Here is a 12858-nt window from a genome sequence, read left to right as displayed (position 1 = left end):
TAAATTAATATTTCTTCTATACCGCGATAAATATTTATCGCGAGTATAGGCTACTGATGGTGGCTAGGACTGCCATAAGAATTAACATATAAAAATGAAAATGAAATAAAATGCAAAGTGAAATGAAAATAGAAATGAATGAAATGAAAATGAAAAAAAAAAAATTGAAAATGAAATGAAATGAGAATTAATTGAAATGCCAATATAAAAAGATTTGTAAAAATTATTGGAATGAAGATTGAATGGGAAATGAAACAAAATTGAATGTTTTTCACCAGGCAGTATCCTGCTAGACTGTACTCGTACTCCCATTCTCGATTAGCTATCGGTAGTAACTGCGAGGAGGTGGGTACCGTGGTCCAGTCTATGCGCCGATTTTAGGCCTGGTGTTTCATTTGTGTGTTCATTTTCATTTCATTTTCACAGTGCCTATCGCTGCCATAGCACATGCACTCTGTTACATCAGACCACATGCCAGCGGGGGCTGGTGGAGAAGGGAGACGGGCGAGAAGGTGAGAAGGTTAGGTAGAGAGGAGGAGGGGGAATTGTTGTGTGGGGAGAGGAGGATGGGGAGAAGGAGAGGTGGTGGGACGGAGGAGGGAGAGCTGGTGGAGAGGAGGAGGAGCTGAGATAGGAGGGGGCGAAGGGAGCTGGTGATGGAGGAGGGGAGAAGGGAGGACGCTGGTGTGAGAAGAGGAGGGGAGAGCTGGTGGAGAAGAGAGGAGGGGGAGAGAATGGTGAGTTGCAGAGAAGGAGGGGAAGAGATGCCGGTGGGAAGAAGGGGGCTCGGAAGGAGAAGCGTGGTGGAAGGAGGGGGGAGAAGCTGGTGCAAAGGCGTGAGGGAGAGCTGTGATGGGAAGGAGGAAGGAGAGAGGAGGGGGGAGAGGAGTTGTGGGGAGGAGGGGGAGAAGGGAGAAGCGGATTAGAGGGGGAGAAGGACCGTGGGGAGGGAGGAGGCGGGGAGGCGAGTAGGTGTGGAGGAGGCGGAGAAGCTGGGTGAGAAGGAGGAAGTGTGAGAGGAGAAGCGTGGTGGAGAAGGAGGAGGGGAGAAGCTGGTGGAGAAAGGAGAGGGAGAGCTGGTGGAGAAGGAGGAAAGGGAGGAGGAGGTGGGGAGAAAACTGCTGGCAGAAGGAGGTTGATAGGGGGGGGAGGAGAAGCTGGTGGAGAAGGAGGGTAGACTGGTTGAGAGGGAAGGGGGGAGAAGCTGGTGGAGAAGGAGGACCTCTCGACCAGGCTTTTCCGCCTTTCTCCTTCTTGCCACGCAGCTTCGTCTCTTACTCCCCTGTCCTCCTCCTACAGTCCTCTACTCCCGCCTCTCCCTGCTTTCTTCCAGCTTCTCCTCGTCTCTCACCAGTCCTTCTACCCTTCCTTTTCCTCTGTGCTCTTCTCAAACAGCTTCGTTTTTCTCCATTCTCCCCTCCTCCTTCTCACCAGCTTTCCCCTCCGTCCTTCTCCACACTCCTTTCCCCCTCTCCTTTTCACAGCTTCTCCCCTCCTCATCACCACCTTCTTCCTTTTCCCCTCTTCTCTCACCTTCTCCTTCTCCATTCCTCTTGTCCACCAGCGCGTCTCTTCCTCCTCGTCCACACTTTCCCTTCTGCCTTGCTTTTATCCAGCTTCTCCCACTCCTTTCACCAGCTTCTCCTTCTCCCTTCTCATGTCTCACCAGTTCTCCTTTCCCCTTCCTCATTTCTCAAAGCTTCTCCCTCCTCTTCTCCACAGCTTTTCTCTCGTTCCTTCTCACCCTGTTCTCCTTCTCCCTTCTCATTCGTCACCAGGTTCTCCCTCTCTTCCTTTTCACAGGCTTCTCCCTTCCTCGTCTCACCAGCTTCTCCCCTCCTTTCTGTGTTGTTTTGTGTTTCTCCTTCTTCCACCAGCTTCTCCCCCGCCTCCGCAACCTTCTCCCTCTCCCCTCCTCCTTCCACAGCTCCTTCTCCCTTTCCTTATCGCCTTCTCCTTCTCGCCTTCCTCTCCCACTCCTCTTCTCTTCTCTTTTCGACAGCTTCTCGCCTGGGTCCTCACCATTTCTCTTCTCCCCTCTCCTTCTCCAACGGTTCGCCATCCTTCTTCTGATCACCTTCTTCTTCTCCCTCTCCTTTCCACACGCTTCTTCCCTCTCCTTCTCACGCTTCTCCCTTATCCGTCCTCCGGGCCACCAGCTACCTGTCCCCTCCTTTCTCGCCCTGGTCTCCTTCATATACCAGCTTTTCCCCTCTCCTTCTTCACAGTTCTCCCCTCCTCCAGTTGTGTGTGTTGTCCCTTCTCCTTTCTTCCACCAGCTTTCTCCGTCCTCTTCTCACACCTTTCCCTTCTCCCATTCTCCTATTCCCCTCTTTCTTGTGCTCACGACTTTCTTCCTTCTCCCCTCCTCCTTCTCTACACTTTCCTGTACTCCTTCTTACCGCCTCCTGCATTGTGGTCTGATTGTAACAGAGTGATTGTGGGCATGTATGGCCAGCGATAGGCCACTGCTGCAAATGAATGAAAATGAACAAATTGAGAATGTTTTTCACGTGGCTATCGCTGCCATAGACTGGTACTTATTCCCACCTCGATGCAAATGTAACTAAAGCGAGAGGTGGGACCGGGGGTTACCAGGTCTATGCAGCGATAGGCCACTGTGAAATACATTTCTGTGTGTGTGTGTGTGTGTTGTGTGTGTGTTGTCAACAGTGGCTTATCGCTGCCTAGGACTGGCGTTACCCGGTCCCACTCTCGGTTAGTTACTCAATGGCGGTATTCGGGTGCGGAGTGAGTACAGTCTATGCAGCGATAGGCCAACTGTGAACATTTCACATTTTGTTTTATTTTTATTCCATTTTATTTCATTTTCATTTCAATTTTCATTTCATTTTTCATTGCATTATTTATTTTTAATTTTTATTTGGTAGTTTCCTTATGGCATTTTCTAGGCCACCATGGCCTCTGACTGGTGTCAAATGTGTGTGTTTATAATTTTCCGCGGTTTAATTTATGTTTTCAATGGCTTATTGGGTAAGAGGAACCAATAATTTAATTTTATCGCAGGTTAAATTATGTGCCACCGCAGTAAAAATATTATGTCGAGGGTCGATGGCATTGCAAGAGGCGGTGTTCAGGGTGGGCGATGCTCGTCGATGGCGCTCGCCTTGCTGAACGACCACTTGCGCGATGCGAGGGCGATGGGGAAGAGCTGCGCGGGCAAGGTCAGAGGGCTGGATTTCGCGCAGCGCCGGAGTTTGTTTTCAGAATGGCGTACGGGCATTATCTGGCCAATGCGAAGTCTAACGATTTCTGAGTGTGTTTGCAAGTCTATTTCGATTCAGTTTCATGGTTTTCGGATTCATCATTTATTTCTAATTTATCTGGTTCGTATCAATTTCTGTCTTGCTATTCGTTATAAACGAGTACTTGTTCGTGAAGACATTGAAAATCTCGGCGATTAGAATCGGGCTAGAGTAGCCCCGGGATGGGGGCCGCATCTTGGATGAAATGTGGAGGCCTAGCAAGGCGCTCGTGTGTCGCTGTCAGAGCGCGCTGCGTTCGTGCAGCGAGCGTCGCTCTGTTGAGCACGCCGCTGGCATTGTGTGTTTTTGTTTTTGTGTTGTCGAGAGGAGCTAGCTTATTTTTTTTGTTTTTTTTTTTTCCCGAGCCGCTGGACCCTACACTTTCTGTGCTGTAGATACTGAAATGTAACCAACATAGATAGGTGGGGTGGGTACACAGGCACTTGGTGCGACCGTTTCGAATAATGAAACGATGGATTAATAAATAAACTTGTCGTGACATAGACCTACGGAGTACCAGCAATAGTCTTATGGTTTGATTTGACCTAGTAACTTTCACTTCACACCTGTCCAATTACACGCTGCCAAACACATAGCGCGGCACGCCATTGTGCAGTGCACATTACACAGGTAGGGTTACGCAGAGAGTTATAGAAAGCGTACGCACAGAAATTCCAGAAACGCTCGTATCTTTTCAAACCTAAGAGCAAAAATACACAAACAAACGCCATGATATTGGCATCTGTGATGTAGTTCTGAATGGTCACTTCGTTTGAAATTACGTGCTGCGTGGGCAACTTGGATACCACAATACGTTTACCAGATTATTGAGAAATTCCTGCTCGAATTTGGCCCCGCGAATTTCCCATGAAGCGCTTGTAATGGGACCAACAACTAGCTTGCTACTGCTTACTTGCCTACTGCTATGCTACCAGTGCTGCCTACTGCTTACTGCTACTGCCTAGCTGCTATGCTACTGCTACTGCTATACTACTAAGTATAAGCTATAGATTTTCCATGCATAGTGTTACATCAGCCTATGGCTGATAGTTGGTCTTATGGTCGTCTCAGGGGTACTTACGCGGAACGATCTGCGGTAGGGTCGGTATTTACCGGAAACGTACCCTTGTGTGTGTTTAATATCTAGCTGATATGGTCTAGGCGTTAGGGTTAGTGTTTAGGTTAGGGGTTTAGAGTTTAGAGGTTGGGTTAGGGAGTAGGCGTAGGCGTTTCCTAGACTCAGTTTGTGAAGGGAGTAGGCGAGGGGACGGTCCGCGCATATTAGATAGGATCCAGCGGTACGTTTCGGTATACCGGGGACCGTTGCAGGAGTGCGTTCCGCCAGTTACCCTGGGGGACATAGACCCTCTCAGCCATAGCCTGTGCTATATTACTGCTATAATTCTATACGGTAAAAGTTATGGTTATATAAGCAGATAAGACGGTACAAGATGGCGTTGTGCAAAGATGCGTGTTCCCGACGCCGACGAGCGTTTTAAGCGCGGCACTATCGCAGGACTGCGAGCTCGCACGCGACGCGCGTGTGTTGTATGTAGATCTCGCGCTGCCGCTATACGGATTCACGCGCGAAGGCAAGGCAGGCTGCGCGCGATCGATTATGCGGGAAGGACGTATCATGCAGTTTTCATCACCTACACCGGCTCGCTGCGCGGTCTTGGGTGGGGGGCATTGGCTGGAGCTTTTTTGTCCAGCACGCGGCGCGGCGATGCAGCAGTGGCAGTATTTGGTGCTGCTATTTTGTAGGAGCAACTACGTTGTTACTCGTTAAGCGCGCCACCGCCAAATATTTAGGGCCGTTGGGAGATGACTCTAGCTGTCGTATGGCAAAATGTCGGTTAGATCGCGCCCCGTTTTCGCGGATGTTCGTTTTCAGACCCTGTCTAAGGATAGCTGTCTAAGATATAGTATAATATATATATATATATATATATATATATATATACTTATATATATAGTATATGATTTATATGTATATATAATATTATATATATATATATATCTATATAATACTATTATATCAATAAGAAGTCCATATTATTAGCTCTTTTTGAGATCTATAGTAAGAATCACATATGTTTACCTGGATTTCGGATTAGGAGAGGATCAGATGTGGTCGCTAGTCCGTGCACGATGAGGTCGCCATCGCTGCAGCGGCTGGCGTACTCAGGTTTGTCGTAACGCGATGGGCCACAAGCGACCGTTGCCAGCAGCGACGCAGTCTCACCTTTCACGTCCTTGTGACATCTCGGGGAAATGATTCTCTCTGTTCGTCGGCCATGCTGTAGATTGATGTGACGAGATGATGTTGACGTGATATATATATATATATAAGGCAGTTGATCGCCGAGTGCGGTCACGTTTGATCAGAGCGCTATAGAGAGAGAGAGATTAAGAGAGAGAGAGCTAGTGCAGCGGAGGCAGAGAGAGAAAGTAGTGCAGCGTGAGAGAACACGAGAGGGAGAGGTGAGAGCGAGAGAGTGAGTGAGAGAGGAATAGGTGTTTGCGAACACGTCGTGCTGCACGTCGCTATGTAAACGAAGGTGCTACGTGCAGTGCGAGCTAGGGTATTATCATGCTTTTCTGATAGAGGCTATAGGAGCTGGCCTTGGAAACGTCTAGGGCAAGGGTCAACGGCGCGTAATGATTGCTAAAGAGAGCCGTTAAGTGTGGCTGAAGGCAGCTCGTTGGAAGCGGGTGGCGGCGATGCGTGCGTCCAAGTCTTTAACATGAGATGAGTCGCTATTAGGGAGGGGTTGACAGAGGTGAGTATATGCATGCTAGGGTTATTGCTCAACGTTCGAGCAGGTTTATTAATTATTAATAGGAATTATTAATTAATTACCTTTTTGTTTACTTTCATTTAATTTATGGTAATTGTTTCTGTTTCGTAGCAGGAAAAATGCGTCTTAATTAAGAAATTCGTGTATTTTTCCTGCTGCGAAACATGCAGTTGATTTGTTAACGGGGGATCGAAGCGCCTCACCGGTACGAAATAAGTAAAGATAGACTATCTATATGGTTATCTATATTATTTCTATGGCCTCAGCTCTAACGTCTGGCGTATTTCCTTATTGATCGTATGCAGCGAGATCTCGCGGCGTAGAGCACAGCGCGAGATCGCTTGCGCATTCGGTCAGTACGCCAGGAATTGTAGATGGGCACAGCGTTCTGTGGAATAATTTGCTAAAAAAAATTGATAATTTGATATACTATATATATATTGTTTGTAAGTGTACGCGCGCGGGCGTGTGTGTATAATTATGCATCATATTTATATATGATATATATATATATCAATTGACATATACACACAATATATATATAATATATTATGTATATACAATATTATATAAATTATATTGATTATCATTATAATTGCTGTTACGTTTACGAAACAACATACACCGCGCGCACACACGCACGCATCGACGTACGCACGCTGGTTTTCACACGCACGCAGCGTAGACACACACACACACACACACACACACACACACACACACACACACACACACACACACACACACACACACACACACACACACACACACAAACACACACACATACACTACATCTGTGTTATTTGTGTGTGTTATTACATTGTGTGTCAGGACATTATGAGGCGCATCGCTTTCCTTGCTCTGTGCATCTGCGTTGCCAGCGCAACAAGTTCACTAGGAGGAGGTTCTTAAGGTGCTGAGAACGTCGGGAGAGGTTCCCTCAGAGGATGGATCATCGGCAACCTGAGAGGCAGCGGAGACAGGAACAGCGCGCTGACGTTCTCACGCACAGGTAGCGCCACGGGCACGCTGTTCAGCCGCGACACGGCCGACGCGTCCGAGACAGCGAAAACGAGCCGTGGATACGACTACACGTACAGGTGAGTGTAAGTGTACAAGTGTGTATAGGTGTGCAGGTGTGTGTAGGAGTACAGATGAGTGTAGGAGTACAGGTGTGTGTATGTGTACAGATGAGTGTAGGTGTGCAGGTGTGTGTAGGTGTGCAGGTGTGTGTAGGTGTGCAGGTGTGTGTAGGTGTGCAGGTGAGTGTAGGAGTACAGGTGTGTGTATGTGTACAGGTGAGTGTAGGTGTGCAGGTGTGTGTAGGTGTACAGGTGAGTGTAGGAGTACAGGTGAGTGTGTAGGTGTACAGGTGAGTGTAGGTGTACAGGTGTGTGTAGGAGTACAGGTGTGTGTAGAGACACGACTACACGTAGCCCAGAAGTCTGTACGCGTACGATATCGAAGAACCGATTTGGGGATTCGCCGATGGCGGCCAAACGTACACCGGAAGCGACCGTGGCGCCATCTCTGGCATCGGCGGAGGTAGAATCGGAGGAATCGGCGGTGGCGCCATCGGTGGCATCGGCGGTGGAGTAATTGGCGGTGGTGGAGGCGTCATCAGAGGCGGTGGCGGCAACGCGCACGGTGGCTACGGATACTAATGTGAATTCCACCCCCTCCCCCCCGCACATCACACGGCTAACTCGACAATGAAACGCGAATCTGGAAGTTTCAGTTCAAGAGGTTATTAGCGAGTAGTGTGTATGATCGGATGCAGAACAAAGATGAATCAGTAGTAATAATAATTTATACGTTGTATACGTACGAAAATAGATGATGGGTTTAGTTATCAATCACCTCTCGATTTCATCTATGGATTGATGATATAACCGATTAGTTGACGGATTAATGTATCAATAATCGATCATGGATGTATCGACAGATGATTGGATGGCTAGACGGGATGGATGAGCGGTTCACAAGCACTAGATTTAGTTTGATAGAATATAATCAAAGTTTATTAATATTATTTAAATTATAGTTATCTAATATAGTACAAATTGTATGCGAATGTTTCATTTTGAATGGCCTTGCGATTGTCACAGTTGTTTATTTGTTATCGTGTATTGACAAAAATCGATTCGTAAAAAAAAAGATGATTTTTAGACACGTGAATATAAAACGTCTTGCATATTTTTATTTCCTCGAAAAATTACAACAGAACAACGGAACTGAACATCAGTAATATAACGTGCAGCGATGTCGTGGCAGCAGTAGAATGCCAACAAATTATCACAAGGAACATTATCACATCATCTTACTCTGTTGCATCGTTCTATCTCGCGCATAAATTTCAGTTCTCAACTTTAGGACAGGTACATGCATTATGTATAATATGTGTGCATGTAATTTAGTACTTTGGAATTTATTCTCGCTTTGTACTCTAAACGTCGAAACCAAAGACACAGTAGGAGTTTTTTACCACCTATATATATACACACACACACATATATATATATATATATATATATATATATATATATATATATACGGATGCTATAGAAATCTGTCTAATTCAAATTCAGTTCTTCAATTGAAGAATGTATTGTGTGTTATATATATATATATTGAGCGTAGTGTTAGAATCTACATAATATAATCAAAATAAAAAAAACACAAAAAACAAAAAAATAAAAAAAGATGCAAATATATAAATAAAAAAATAGGACAAAGATAACAAAGAATACAACACATCCATCTTACTCACAAAATGACAGCATTATACATTAAGATAAAGAATTTACAGTATACATACGAGCACAACACAGTAGAAAATGATAATATAATAAACACAAAAAAAGAAATATACACTATAACTGAACAAATAAAGACAAAATACAACCAACAAAACAAAAAAGACAATAAGAAAAAAAAGAGGCACAACAACAATGAGCGTCGCTGTGCTCCGCGTACTTTGCTACCTGGCCTTACCTGCTACCTGTTATCCTGGTATCATTGGGGAGCTGACCTGGCATCGAGTGTTTTTTCGGGGGACATGACGGTAAGTTTGCGGGAAGAAAATTGCGCGCGACTTGCTGCGCGTACTTTTGGGGCGTGGGGCGCGACGGATGAGGAGTGCGCTGCCCTCCCGCGCCCCCCACCCTCCCCCCGGCGCCCCGCCGCCGCGGGGCGCTTTCCCCCCGCCCCCCCCCCCGCCGGCCCCCTCCCGGCGCCCCGCCGCCCCTCCCGCGCCCCGGGCCGGGGGTGGTCAGCAGGAAGGCGACCACCGAAGATGACACATTCGGGGCGCATGCCCGCAGATTTAGACCTTTTCCGTTGGCTTTGAGTGTCTCTTGCTGCTTGAATTGAGTGGCGTCTTCTCGGATGCTTTGATGCCCGTATGTTGGCGACTTCATCACTAATCCTCGTCGTTGTCGACCGCGAGACCGTAGCCCGAGAAACTCAGCCATCCGATCTGATGCCACGAGTTGATCCGGCGATAACGGCAGTACTGATTAGAGTTAAGATGTAATGCATGAGCGTGAGGGTATGTGATACAATGTACGTGAACTAGTGTATACCGCTTTATCGGAGCCCGATTCACGGAGCGAGTCTTTTATTATACTTACGCGCCCCAATTTCAGAAATGTTTTCACCACACTTGAGAGCTCATGTTTTTTAAATCTGCACTGCTGAGCATTTAAAGAGTTTATAGTTTCTCCAACGATAGTTTGCATCGCAGTCAGAGAGTTGGTTGGAAGTCGCATTGGTAGACAACGGGGGGGGCGGCATATTCAAGCGACCGATGTGATGCTACGCTGCACGCTAGCTTAATTAAGACCGGATACCCTCAGATTATACTTCGTTCATATCTTCTATTCACCGATTGCACAGTGTGGTATAGGCATATTCGCTCTCTGCTGCCAGAATTCCAAACACACTAGTCGAAAGTAAGTGCGCTCGATATAGAGCTGTAGTATCGCGTCAGATAGTTTAAAAATTAATAAATAAAATAACAACTCACACTACACTCCACGCACGCAAAAGCACTGTCACCGTCCCACTCCCGCGGCGCACGCGCGACACCCGCCCACACACACACACACACACACGACACACACCACAACACAACATAACTACCTAACATACACACAATTATATACATACACACGCATACACACACATCTTCACGATACGTAACGCAGCATCGCACGCCACACAACTGTACACACACACACACACACACACACACACACACACATAAACATACACACCATCTCCTGAGGCGTAGTAGGGGAAGAATTTGGAGAACACCCAGTCCTTGATGCCTCCCAGCATAGCATTACTGCGATGGAAGTGGAAATACGACACAGCAACGTCCTTAGGGTTCCTCATCACAAATATGATCTACAATAAGGCAGCAAAAAATCCATATCCTGAGTCCAATAACTTTATATACTGACTTTAGACAATTTTTATACGATAGTTTAGTGATGACGAAGGAAGAGAATCTTTCTATTCAAGTGAGCCATACGTGAACGTAAGAAACTCGCGAAATAACCATAAATGAATAAAAGTTAAATATTATCGCGGCATTTTCGTATCAGCTAACGCAACACTGCAAAAAGCTAGAAGCTGGTTGGATGCTGAAGAAATGCTTCGCTAAGTGCACGCGCTGAATCATAGCGATTAGCGGTGATAGCAATTTAATAGGAATGTTGATTTTTATTTGCTCTTCGTAGCGGCTCTAAGAGCTGGCACGGTTTCAGGGCGTGCGGCTGCCCCATCGCCGTATACTAGTCCGGGCCAGACGCGCGTTAAATCGCAGAGCACAGACGCAAAATACCCCGGGTTAAGTTAGCACGGTTAGACTGCGCATGCTCAGTTTAACGTGTTACGTTATACGCAGCAGACCGTATTTTACTCTGTAGATTAAAAGCTCAAAGCTTGCTCAACAGATTAAAGCCCCGCCGATGGCATTATTAAGCTATGTATATACTGTACTGATGTAATAGCAGAAGAAAAAGTATATTAACAGGTGATAGAATTCACAGCAGAAAGCTACAACCCCCGTATGATCGAATCTATGTACCCGATTATATGAACCATGCAATTGAGCCGTCTTATCAGAAATGTCTTCCCATACATTCTGGATAGATTATTTCGGCTAAATTGTAAATAGACTCTGTATACCTCGTCCTCGTTCCAGGTACTACGTCTATTTGCCATCATATTGACCAAGTTGTTTACACTATATGAGTATATATACAGTAGTGAATATAAGATCAAAAACAAAATTGCAGATACAATTTCCGAGGCTAAATTGTACTTTTTACGTGACCCAAACAAGGCCATGCGCATGAGTGTATCGGAATATAGCCCTCGCCCGGCCACAGATTACGTATACACACAATTTATAGATAGTAGTATCATAGGGGATAACTTGGGCCCACCTCAATCCGGAGGGCTAATTACTCACTCCACACCATCGTGGCTATAGTGCGTACAACTACCGGGATGGCGTGTACACACAAATTATAGATCAAATTTGCAGTCTGTATATATATACGGAGTATAAATCCTGATATGTGCGAGCGTACGTGCATGAGTGTGTAATTGCGTGCGTGCGTGCGTGCGTGTGTACGTGCGTGTGTGAGTGCGTACGTGCGTGCGTGCGTGCGTCGTTAGGTCGTTATATGGGAACTGTGTGTTTCGCTGTACCTTTGCCTTGCCGTTCCTCAGAGCGGGCGGTAGTTCGTCAAAGCGAAGGTGGGTCTGGAAGAGGCGTATCCCTGACTTGGCGTTTATGGCAGCAATCCTCTCTTCTGGTGTCGCTCCCATCAGCACCTCAAGCGGATGGTTTCTCGGGATTGCATCGAACTTCTCTTTGTCTCCCTTACTCATGATGAACCCAGCCGTGTCGTTCATCCACTGTGTTCCTGCAAGCGCAATCATAGATCGTGATGATATAGATGAGCGTGCACGCATGCATGGTTGGCCATCGTACTCAGAAATAATCATTTCTACCTCAGTAGAAATCCGTGTAAAATCCGGTTAAATTATCTGTAACAATTAAGGCCTCATAATGGGTAAAATGAGGGCTATAATTTTACTGCGGTAAAATTAATATTTCTATACCGCGATAAAAATCATTTATCCCCGCGTAGTAACAAGGCCTCTGACTGGGTCTAAAGGTCTATCATTTTACCGAGGTTATTATGTAAAATTATGTGTATCAAGGCCTCTGATTGGGTAAAAAGGAAAATCATTTAATTTTTCCGCGGTTAAATCATGTTTACCGCGGTAAAAATCATTATGTCTGAGTACGGTGGCCATGCAACCAGGCATGTGCGTGCGTGTTGCCAGAGGGGGCTAGCCTTTCCCGAGCCCTGACCCTACAACTGCCGCTGCTGTAGATACTGAAATGTAACCCAACATAGTAGGTGGGATGGGTAGTACCCCCTGCGCTTTTGGGTTAAATTATTCCATCTATACCGCTGCTGCTGTTGCTGCTGCTGCTGTAGCTGCTGCTGTTGTTGTTGCTGCTGCTGCTGCTGCTTCTTAATTCTGCTGCTGCTGCTGCTGCTGCTGCTACTGCTACTGCTGCTGCTACTAAGAATAAATAAGATTTCCATGCATGTACAATGCTATAATTATGCTAATAATTCTATACGGTAAAATATATGGTGATATAAACAAAAGCTAAATAACACTTTATAGGTATATCACATTATATATATATATATATATATATTTATTTATTTATTTATTTATTTATTATATTGTAT

At 45.9% G+C, this 12858-nt stretch overlaps 1 protein-coding gene across 2 annotated transcripts in view; it reads right to left on the bottom strand.

The window, feature by feature from the left end:
* The window catches only part of LOC106814342 (sulfotransferase 1C2-like), a 29696-nt gene that overhangs the window by 16128 nt on the left and 710 nt on the right, over window positions 1-12858 (bottom strand). For both annotated transcript variants that reach the window (XM_014818643.1, XM_014818642.1), the window contains exons 2-3: window positions 11792-12009; window positions 10345-10477 (exon numbers count right to left, since the gene is read on the bottom strand). In XM_014818643.1, coding sequence (XP_014674129.1) covers window positions 10345-10477; window positions 11792-12009 — 351 coding nt within the window. The remainder of the gene's footprint in view (window positions 1-10344; window positions 10478-11791; window positions 12010-12858) is intronic.

The sequence above is a fragment of the Priapulus caudatus genome, unplaced genomic scaffold (assembly GCF_000485595.1).
Source record: "Priapulus caudatus unplaced genomic scaffold, Priapulus_caudatus-5.0.1 Scaffold907, whole genome shotgun sequence".
Classification (NCBI taxonomy): domain Eukaryota; kingdom Metazoa; phylum Priapulida; class Priapulimorpha; order Priapulimorphida; family Priapulidae; genus Priapulus; species Priapulus caudatus.
Note: the sequence above shows the minus strand (reverse complement) of the source record. Positions and strands in the feature narration are given on the sequence as shown.